The sequence below is a fragment of the Sitophilus oryzae genome, unplaced genomic scaffold, assembly GCF_002938485.1.
Source record: "Sitophilus oryzae breed Bouriz unplaced genomic scaffold, Soryzae_2.0 scaffold_410_pilon_pilon, whole genome shotgun sequence".
Classification (NCBI taxonomy): Eukaryota; Metazoa; Arthropoda; class Insecta; order Coleoptera; family Curculionidae; genus Sitophilus; species Sitophilus oryzae.
Window position 1 is genome coordinate 531,635 of NW_022146986.1, and position 11,576 is coordinate 543,210.

Sequence of the window (11,576 nt, forward strand, 5' to 3'; positions counted from 1 at the left end):
TTTATTTTTTAAGATGATTCTTAAATGTGTATAAAAATTTTACGTTTTCAAACTTCAAAAAGGCATTTAAAAAAAACATATCAAAACATATCGTAATTATTGAATATATTTGTTGTCATATTCATACACTTTTAATTTTTGTATAGTTCACCTGCGCCTGCTTGCGACGAACTTTATTTTATAATACTTTTCAGATGGAGTAAAATTGATAAGCAATGCCGATCTGGTTAATACTTGGCTTGATCATAAGGACAAGAACTCAAAATTATTTGTATTTCAAAAAATGTGTTCTTTATTAGATATTGATAAACCTTCCAGTCAAATGAAACAACACTTGTGCCTGAAAAAGTCCACTATGTTGGAGCGAAACGTCGCATAAAAAAAGTTTCCATGTTTCAATTTATTATAAAACCTCATACCCAAGAAAAGGAAAAAATAATATATGGATATGGTCTATTAAAGAAGTAACTATTAACATCCGAACCCCTCATACCAACAAAAAGAACAGTAACAACGCGAAAAAGTAACATATTAGAAAATGATGTACATAAATATCTTATATGTGAGGATACTTCATCTACCTGTGATTTGGATACTATAAATTTGGAAGATTCTGTCAGCAGTGATTCTTCTGAATCAGAGTAGTTACGATCTATGCATTTTGTTGTCCTAAAGTAAATTTATAGTATCTTAAGTTTTTGTTAATTAAATATAACATTAATGTTTCTTTTTCATTAAAGAAAAATATTTTTATCTTATATTAGGCTTATATTGTAGGAATCATGTTCTAATGTTATTTCAATTCTTTTTTATCACAAGGATTTATTTAGTACTTACACCGTTTTCATACTATAAATTATTATTTGCTTAGATGGAACACAGCTCCAACATTTTTATTATTTATAAGATTTTTTTTTTCATAAACGTGGAACTAAAAACATCATCATTTAGTACAATGAGAGTACTCATCATTTGTGTCAAATAAACCTAGTTTGAATAAATTGCCTACAATAAAAGAGAAGTTTTGGATTCTTGTCCTCTAGAGCCATATGTTCGAAGCACTGTGCGCCGCGGCCGCCTTCATGTTGATCGCATTAAAATAATATTGAAATCGTGGTTTTGCCATAATATTTAAGTATTTTAGTTTTTTCCTAGTGCAGTCATTGAGACATTAAAACACTTAGGTACGAGGTTTGTGTGATGTAACGCTGTTTCGGGTAGTAAAAAATAAGTGAAAAATAATTCGAACTAGGCATCGCGTCGTGTTGTGTTGTGACAATTTCAAATGTTAATAAAATAGCCGAAAAAATGTTAACGCGTAAAGAAGAGCGTAATTAGGGCGTTGTTGGGTGCAATAACATTCAATAACTCAACCTTCCCGGATAATTCAACTCTCCCGAAATAACCATTTTATAGCTTCATAGTTTCTCACATTGATTTAATCAAAAGCCAAAATGGATTCAAGCAGTTCGACAAAACAAATGAGTAAACAAAGTGCTCGTTACATAATCAAAAAATTAAATAGACATATACTATGAGAGGATATAAAATATAATTTGGCGATATTAATGGTATACTTTTTTAATCAACTAGTGATTAAATGTTTTATGAACATCTAAAATTATAATTATGTACCTAAAAATACCTAATTTGTACCTAAATCTCGTTATAGCCGAAATAGCTCCAATTATGCCCAACTAGCAAAACTGGTGATAAAACTATGCTCGCTACCGTAGTTGAACTTATCTAGGAGGATGGGAAATTGTCTGTCCACCCTACAACAAGAAAATTCCCATGTATCATGAGTTGTAGACTGTATGATGAGTTGCAACTCAAGAAAGTGCAAGCAGTTGAAACACAAATGAACAATTCCATTTGAGCATAATTTATAAAGGTAAATTAATATAGGTAACTAAATATTTTCTACTGGAGTTTTTTAAATCAATTAATTTTCCAGCTGATTATTATTAAGACTCTTGTTATATTCAGAAGAGGATACAAAAACGAAAGATTTAATTGTGTTTATTAATACCTCTTTTCCCATTGTAATTAGAGCTACCTACAAAGCTTCACAATCCCACTCTTATGTTACCCAATTTTAATTAAAGTCGAATTACTTATTATTATTAATAACTCACAAAAAATATTCAAAAAAGTCAAAAATAATCTATATTTTCCAACTCTATTCAAATTTTTCAAAAAGTCTTATAAAAAAGCAACAAACAGTGAACAAACAGTAAAACCTATTTTCCCCAAAACTTACTTTTTCGAGTTACTGCGTTTTTCGTTAGGACGGCAGAATATACAATATGATTGAAAAAAAAACGGCTTCGACGATGACTTTGAAATCGCTGTCATTTTACATGTCAAATTGTATAGGCAATATTATCGAGAATCATTTCACGCTTTAAAATTTTCATGTAGCTAAATTATTTGACTTTTTTTAATTTTCTTTCATTTCTCTCTGAGTTAACTATATTTATCAATGATCATACCGTTTAATTGAATTACATAAAAAATAATCCTCAGGAAAATGCAAACAGACCGGAAAGACGAAACTACCGAAAAGAAAATTTCGATTTAATCACATTAAATAAATAATTACTCTCCATATATTTACTAATTATGTAATAGGTAAACAAAATTAGAACTAAGTAGATCTGTATCAGTAAAAAGCCAAAATTTACATCAAGAATTCGATTTTCAGCGACGTGACATTCAGCAGGTACGATTTATTTTGTGGCGGAATTAGAAATGAAAAAGTTGAGGTTCTACTTTTACCAGAACACTGAATAAAACTTTTTAGCAAAGAAAGGAGTTTTTTTTTCTTCTTGTTATGCATAATATCAAAAAGAAATAATATATTTCGAGTTTTCAAATCACTTTCAGTTCTGTAACAATATTTGAAAATATTCTTTTTATTTTTAAATTGTAAAATCTTACTTTTTAGTAATTTACTTTAGTTTTAATCCAATTTAAAACATTTTAAACATTAATTTTAGTGTATTTAACATACAGTTCTTTTAATATTGAATAAGGAGTAGAGCCCAAGTGGGGATTTTGAGATTTAAGAGCCCATTTCACTAGTCCGAAAAAGTAGCAAAATAAGCGTTCGGCATTTAACGTTTTATGTAAAACTGGCCAGGTATTGTTACACAAATAAAGAAGGAAATTAAAGATAAAGGATTATACTATATCCGTATTGTAGCATATTTTTAGACAACTTTTTTATTTTTAAGATTTTGATGGTCAAACATCAACAAAATATTCCTTATATTTGGAGTATTTTTTTTTCGAAAATAAAGACATAATTTAAAATTCCGTTACAATACGGAAATAGATTGAAGTTTTGTGATTACAATGATATATAAATTATATGGTTTTGTAACAAATCGCTCTCTATTTTATGGCAAATGCTGAAGCTCTGCAAACTTTAATCAAGCCTTAATCAAAGCACATGTGTTTGGAATTTTGGGTGTGGCTTAACACGACAGGATCGGGCTGTGCTTTAGGCAGATCTCTGAAATATAATATATATTTCCTTCAGCCGCACACCTACTTTTCCGATCCCTAAGTGCGACCCGAACAGTACAGCGTAATAGACTTCTTAAGTACTCACAACTCACAAGCGCGGCAGAATAATATAAAGGAAAAAACCTTAGATCCTGTTAGGTACCCTCATCATTCTTCTTCTTCTTTACGTGCCGTCTCTTTCGTGGAAGTTGGCGACCACATTAGGAAAATCTCCACGACTCTCGGCTTTCCTTATGAGTTCTTCAAAAGTGAGGTGAGTACAGTTTCTGATGCTTCTCAACCAAGATAGTTTCTTCCTGCCGAGACCTCTTTTTCCTTCAATTTTACCCTTAACTATTAATTGTAAGACGTGGTGTTTTTCATTTTTCAATATATGCCCTAAGTATGATGTTTTTCTTGTTTTTATTATATTGAGCAATTCTCTTTCTCTGCCTATTCTGTTATAGACTTCGGTATTTGTGATATGAGTAAAAATAATGAGTCAAAAACATGAAATATCTAATTTTTCGTAAAATTCTCCAAGTGAGTGGGCAAAACTCCTATTATTTTATAATTGCAGATCAAAAAACATATTTATGGAGAACTTTTCAGCAATCACTGTATACATATTAAAAATAGTAAAAAATATCTGAATTTTAATCCTTTATGTTATTGCGGTGCCGTATTATAATGAAAGGAAAATAACCTGAAAAGAGAAAAAAATACATAATAAAATACCGATACCAGTGAAGCTTAAAATATGCCCAGTTCACATACATATAAATAAACGAAATCTAGTAATTTGTCTAATTATTGATACGTTATAAGAACCGTTTATATGCTCGAGAATATATATGTCAGAGATTCGAAAATCGTACTACAAGAACTTTCGTCGTTTTATTCAACAACAGTATCGATATTAATTATTTATTTTTTAAATACTACAGAAAAAAAATTGGATTTTTTTTTAGTTTTTAGTTACAAACATAATTTCTGGATAGTATAGCAACATAGGTAGTAGATTAAATTTACAAGGAAGAAAACCATGAAAAGATCCAGTTCAAAATTGAAGCAAAAAGCTTTTTATGGAAATTTTCAAAGTAAAATAACTCCGATATTTTTAACTTATTTGAAAAACGATAAAGAGAAAATATGTTTCTTTTATCGAGATCTACCAGCCCTGAAAATATTTGCACTTACTTAAGACTCACCCTGTATAAACGGTAAAAATTATATTAAGCAAAATATGTGTGTACAGGGTGGAGAACCCTGAAGGTACTGAGGTCCCTGGATTCGGGAGGCTACTCAGCTATAGTTCATATGTTTGGTGCCAATATCTTTTGACTATGAGTTTAACATTTTTTGCTTTTGACTGCTCATTTTTTGGCTAAGATATATTCGCCCAGTCACGGTTGGTAAATGTTAGTACACTCAACAAGGCCCTTATTGTCATACTAAGTCATACTGAACCAAAATATCGGCACGAATGGACAGTAAATGATTGTATTTAAATTTAATTTTAAACTAGAAATTATTCCCTGCATAAATCGAATCCATTAAATACACATACACATTAACACATGTTATACAATATAATTTCCAGATGAAATAAATCCGGAAAAGCTTTAGCACAAAATATTACAACAGAAAAATAAAATATATGCTTTAGTTAACGCTAGTTAGAAAATGAGGAAACATTTACTTTACCTTTAATAACATTCTTTGTCCAAATAACTAAAACTTAAAAGCTATTACTTAACAACTATCATCTCTGTTCTTTGTCTGATTTCCCTCTCCCTAGTTTGCGTATAGATTTTTTAAAAATCAATAATGATTTATGTATACAGAATGTCTTGAAACTGATTGTTTTAAATTTAAAGAAATATATATATATTTATTTTCTAAAAATGGAGAAAAAATTGGAATTTACTCGGTATAGCTTAATATGTATCTAAATTAACCATTGAAGGGCAACGGTCCAGCTACGTCGAAACACCGGTTCCCATTAGAACACCGAAGTTAAGCGACGTAACGCGATACTAGTGGATGGACGGGTGACCGGTTCGAAGCTCTGTATCGTGCTGTTGTCCAAAAAAAGCCAAAAGTGTAAAATCCATTGACACACACTGCTCATTCACGCCGGTTCGAGGCCGGATGAGATCAGATATCTCGTGAGTAAGAGTCGATTTAGACACTTGCCAAATCGGTAGGCCATTGACCATGATATGGCCGAGGACCGCGGTTCGGATTCCGCGTAAACAAAGTAGGCCCCGTCCAGATTAGCTCTGGCAGCAAAAAGGAGACGTTAACTGAAATCTTTACTTTAAATTAGCCATTGTACTTAAAATCAAATTAAAATTTGACCCGAAAAATTATACGGGGTGAGACAAAAATAATATTAAACATTGGCCACTTTTAAAGGCAAGTTACTCTTTTATTTTAAATGGAACACCTAGTATATTATTCCGATATTCAATTGGGAATTTATGACTCTTCAAAACACTATTAAGATTGCCTACCCATTAGACAAAGATTTTCTTAGATATTTTCATTTTTATGACTTATACAGGGTGTTTCAAAACAAATGCGAAAAACTTCAGGGGGTGATTCCTTGTTCAAAATAAAGGGTAGTTTGCTTCATAAACGTTGCGTCAAAAGTCAACCATTAGGGAGATATTGCGGTACAAAGATGGCGGAAAAATAATGTTTTTATTTTTTATCTTGAAAACGAAAAGGGATAGACTAATAAAATTTTATGGAAGCATTATTGTTATAAAAACACACTTTCTGGTAATTTTTTCACTTTTTTAAAATGAGTGGAAGGGGTTGAAATAAACTACCCCTATCATTCTTGTTAACGAAATTTAAAGAAAAATCTTATTAAACACATGCAAAAAAATTAATTTAGATTTAGATTCTTAATCTAAAAATGTTTTTTGTCCTGACATGTAATGCTTTACATTTTATTTTTTAATTTCCAATCGGTGAGTTTTATCAAAAAAACAAAAGAGGTAAAAAAGTTTCTAAACAAACTAAACTATCCAAATTAAAGCATTTGCATGTGTTTGATAAGATTTTTCTTTAAATTTCGTTAACAAGAATGATAGGGGTAGTTTATTTCAACCCCTTCCACTCATTTTAAAAAAGTAAAAAAATTACCTGAAAGTGTGTTTTCATAACAGTAATGCCTCCATAAAATTTCATTAGTCTATCTCTTTTTCAAGATAAAAAATAAAAACATTATTTTTCCATCTTTGTACCGCGATATCTCCCTAACGGCTGACTTTAAACCGACCCAACGTTTATAAAGCAAACTACCCTTTATTTTGAACAAGGAATCACCCCCTAAAGTTTTTCGCATTTGTTTTGAAACACCCTGTATAGTGTCAGTAGATCTTTATTATTTGATAAAACATAGGTGGCTGTGATATGTCTATCGTTATTAAAAAAAATATATTAAAGAATGTAGAGTAAAACATTCAACACTAATAAAATAGTGCACGTTTAGAACATATACAGAGACAAAATATTTATTAAAAATATTGTGAAAAGAGAATATATCGATACCTGATCACCTGACGTTGAAATTAAATAAAACTCTTTCAGTTAAAATTGAGACGTTCTTCAACATTAATTTATACTCCAATCTTCTCCTAGTTTGATACTTCTATGGTTATTTAATATCCTGTGCCCCAAATAAGCAGCCTTAAGTAAACCTGAATTGGGGTTTTCAAAAAGCATCAGCTTTGAAATTCATTTAAAAATCCTGTACCTACTTCTCATACGGGAATTTCATTTTCCTCCTTCTCCCAAACCATATATTAAAATACTTGGGCCTTTTCATGTAAAAGACTTACTTTTACCTCGGAAGATTTTGCTAAAATTTACATAATATTAAAGTGATTTAGAATAATACACATGTCGTACACGTTCAGGGTATAGACCTAATACTAATATAATATTATCAACAAAGGAGAGAGGAAAGTATGTTTTATTTAAGAGATTTAACCAGAAAAATAGTTATTTATGGTACTATTGTGTATAAGTCACGCTGGGAAATGTTTAGCTAATAGCGCAGAATATCTAGCTACGCGTAGCTAGATATTCTGTGCTAATAGTTTGGCTAATTTTCTCAAGTGACTTATATATGTTATACGTGCTAGAAACTCCGCCTGGGGCAGCTATGGGTGGATTGAGTAGCTCACAGTTGTCATTGCCGGTCCCAAGCCCGGATAAAGGAGGAAGGTTCTTAGGTAAGGCTAGCAACCTGCCTAAGGTAAAACACTCACATGATCATAGCACCGGTAATACAGCCTCGGAACCAGGATTGATTTCACAGATAATGACCCACGCGCGAAAAAGGACAAGGAACAAACTTTATATGAAGAAGGAACAAATAAGAATTGCATGCTGGAATATAAAAAAAACTTTATTCGAAAGACCATGAACTAATTCCCGAACTCAACGAACATAAAATAGACATATGTGCACTTTCCGAAACAAAAAAGAAAGGTAAAGGAACAACAAAACTAAATAACTACATTTTAATATACTCAGGCGTACCAAAAGACCAAAGAGCAACATCAGGCGTTGGAGTAGCTATAAATGATAAATATGAACAGAATATAGAAAGCATAGAATACGTGTGCGACAGAATCCTGAGAGTAAAGATTATGTTTGACCAACCCATTCACATTATATCAGTGTACGCACCCGACATTAATAAACCTGAAGAAATGTCAATGGACTTCTACGAAAATCTACAGTCAGCGATAGACAAAATACCAAGACATGAAAAGATAATTCTGTTAGGGGATTTAAACGCAAGAATTGGAAACGAGGTAGTGGATGGAATAAAACAAAAAAATATAACGAATAGAAATGACGAAATTTTGACCGAATTCTGTGGACAGAATGAACTGAGAATAAACAACACATATTTTCTCCATAAAGAACAACACAAATACACCTTCTATGACAATAGAAACAATAATACAATAATCGATTATATCATCACCAATCGAAGTTTCTTACCTCAACAGATAATAGACATAAGAGTCTTATCCTCAGCCAACATTGGAACAGATCACAAACCTGTGCTAGGAAAGATACGAATAGGTGCGCCGCTATCCAAAAAAAAAAAAGACCATCGAAAAAAACTGAAAAATTCAATATAGAATCCCTCAACCACGAAAGCACTAAACAACTTTATTCAAACAGATGCCAAACACATGTCACTCTTAACCCCATAGTACAGTTTGATACTCCTAACACAGCTTGGAACAAACTGAAAGAAAACATCTGCAAAGGTGCTAAAGAAGCTTTAGGAACACGTACTATATCACACAATAGAAGACCGAACATTAAACCTTGGTTTACATTAGAAGTCAAGAACATTACAAGGGAAAAGAAGGAAAAATACTTACAATACAAGAAATCTCCAACACCGGAGAACCGAAATATCTATACCGAAATAAGGAACAGGACTAATAATAGAGTACGAGAAATTAAAGAAGAATATTGGCAGCGATTTAGTAGCGAAATGGAGGCGGATATCTACAGAGCACAAAAACGTATTTGGAAGATGTTGAGGGGTTGGAAACGAGAAACAAATGAAACAATACAACTAAGAACAATTGTAGAAGATACGTGGGAGAAATATTTCAGAGACATATACGCAGAAACAGATGAACCAATGGAAGCACAAGAGACAAGCCAAAGAGATAATACAGAAGATCCTGCGCAAATCACTTAAAAGCAAGTAGAAGAGACAATAAGGAAACTTAAAAATAGAAAATCTCCTAATCAAGATAAAATACCAAACGAGCTAATAAAAAACGCAGGCACGGCTATCATAAAGGAATACACAAAACTGTTTAACATTATATTACAACATAAGAAAATACCAGAAGAATGGAAACAAAGTATAACAATACCCATTTTTAAAAAGGAGATAAAACAGACCCAGCAAACTATAGAGGAATAACATTACTGAGCACCTCGCTAAAACTTCTGACTAAGATCATTGCGGACAAAATCTCCTCAATAGTGCCAATAAGCGAGAAACAACAAGGATTCCGAAGAAACCGATCAACTACCGATGCACTATTCATACTCAGGCAACTAGTTGAAAAATCCTTAGAATATAACTCTCCAGCCTATCTATGTTTTATAGATTTAACAAAGGCCTTTGATAGAGTCCAACTAAAAGACATCATCACCATCTTGGAAAGCAGTAATGTCTCGAAAGAACTCACAGAACTTATCAAGGACTTAAACACAAACACAACAACCCAAATAAGAACAAACTTTACCTTAACGCAGCATCTTCGAACTACAACTGGTATTCGCCAAGGCGACAGCCTCAGCCCTCTGTTATTCAACACAATCATGGATCAAGTAATAAAAACCGTCAAGAATACTGGATTAGGATATCGAATGGGAATGCATAAAGTAAACATATTATGCTATGCCGATGGCAGTACTTATTGCAGAGTCAGAGGACGACCTCCAAAGAATGCTACAAGCTTTTAACAGACAGGCAGAAAAACTTAACATGCAAATTTCCACAAATAAGACCAAATGCATGACCATTACAAAGGTGCCTCTACGGTGCAAATTGGTAATAAAAAACAAAACTATTGATCAGATAATGTCATTCGAATAACTCGGATGCAAAATTACAAGCTCAGGATTCCTGGAAGAAGAAGTAAGGAAACAAGCCAATAAAGCTGCCGCAATATCCGGACATCTTAAATATCCCATATAGAAAAACAAACATTTGAGTACAGAATGTAAGTCAAGAATATACAAAACCTGCATACGACCAGTGATGACATATGGTGCGGAAACCAGAGCTGAAACATCAGTAACAAAGAGAATCCTACGAACTACTGAAATGAAGACCTTAGGAATGATAACTGGATACACATTGAGGGACAGACAGAGAAATGTAGACATAAGAGAAAAGTGCCAAACAAACGACGTTGTCAGATGGATAAGGCAGAGAAGAAGAGAATGGAACCAGCATGTCAATAGAATGGGCCCCGACAGAATGGCCATAATAATTCGCAACAACGTACCCCATGGCAGAAGACCTACTGGACGACCACCTAAACGTTGGCAAGACAGTTGGCAGTCAACCTCGCAAGAGTTGCTTAGACGAGGAGGAAACCGGAACTAAACAGGCGATACGCCTTCTAAAAGAAGAAGAAGAAGAAGATACGAGCTAGAGTTCCAGAATGAGCCGTTGTAATGACAGAGCCTATTTCAAGCAGTGGAGGAAGCATACAAGGTTTTACAATTTCTGAATTTACAAAAAAAATCATTTTCATTTAATGTTAATGTTAATTTAAAAGTGCACACAACTTTGGTTTTGTCGATGTTTAGCTTAAGGCCCGAAGCTTAAGTATGCCCAGGTATATGTGTTCAACATTTCTTCATAATTGTTGTTACGTGTTTGCAACTAGAGCGCAGTCATCAGCGTATTGAAGTTCTGTGATGAATTTTGTACGTCTTTTCGCCCTGAGTCTTTTTATTGTCCTAAATAATAACAGGATACAGGACACATACATCCTCCTAATTTTTCGCAAACAATAAGATACTTTTTATTATAGAATGTGAATGGGTTATTTTAATTTCTAAATCGTTTGTTTGTATAATATCGAACGAACTTTGTAAGAATGGCATTTGTAAGTAAATACACCTAAAATAAGCTATCTTTTTGACGTCATTATACTCAAAAATAACTATTCCGGTCTATAATTAACACTAAATTAAAAGGCGAATTAGAAAAATGCTGAAATAAAAATAGTATTCCCAAATTCCTAAATAGCTCTATTTTTTACTTAACAAGAACTGAAATAGAAATTACTACAATGATGTTCTTGGAAGCGATTGTATGAAAAAATACTGGTATTTGCGGAAATTCATTAACATTTCTTCAAAATTTGTCTGATGCAGATGTTTTCAGATACTATGTGCTTAAATAGATTGATGATGTGTCTTTTTTTAGTAGATTTTTAGTTACTTTTTATACAAGACGATAATGCAATTTTATCGTC

At 32.4% G+C, this 11,576-nt stretch overlaps 1 protein-coding gene across 1 annotated transcript; it reads left to right on the top strand.

Moving 5' to 3' along the window:
- Positions 1-7,660: 7,660 nt before the first annotated feature.
- Positions 7,661-9,268, top strand: LOC115885661. Its single transcript, XM_030904638.1, has 3 exons — positions 7,661-7,766; positions 8,071-8,631; positions 8,691-9,268. The coding sequence occupies exons 1-3, from the start codon at positions 7,661-7,663 to the stop codon at positions 9,266-9,268; spliced, it is 1,245 nt and encodes a 414-aa protein (XP_030760498.1).
- Positions 9,269-11,576: the final 2,308 nt, after the last annotated feature.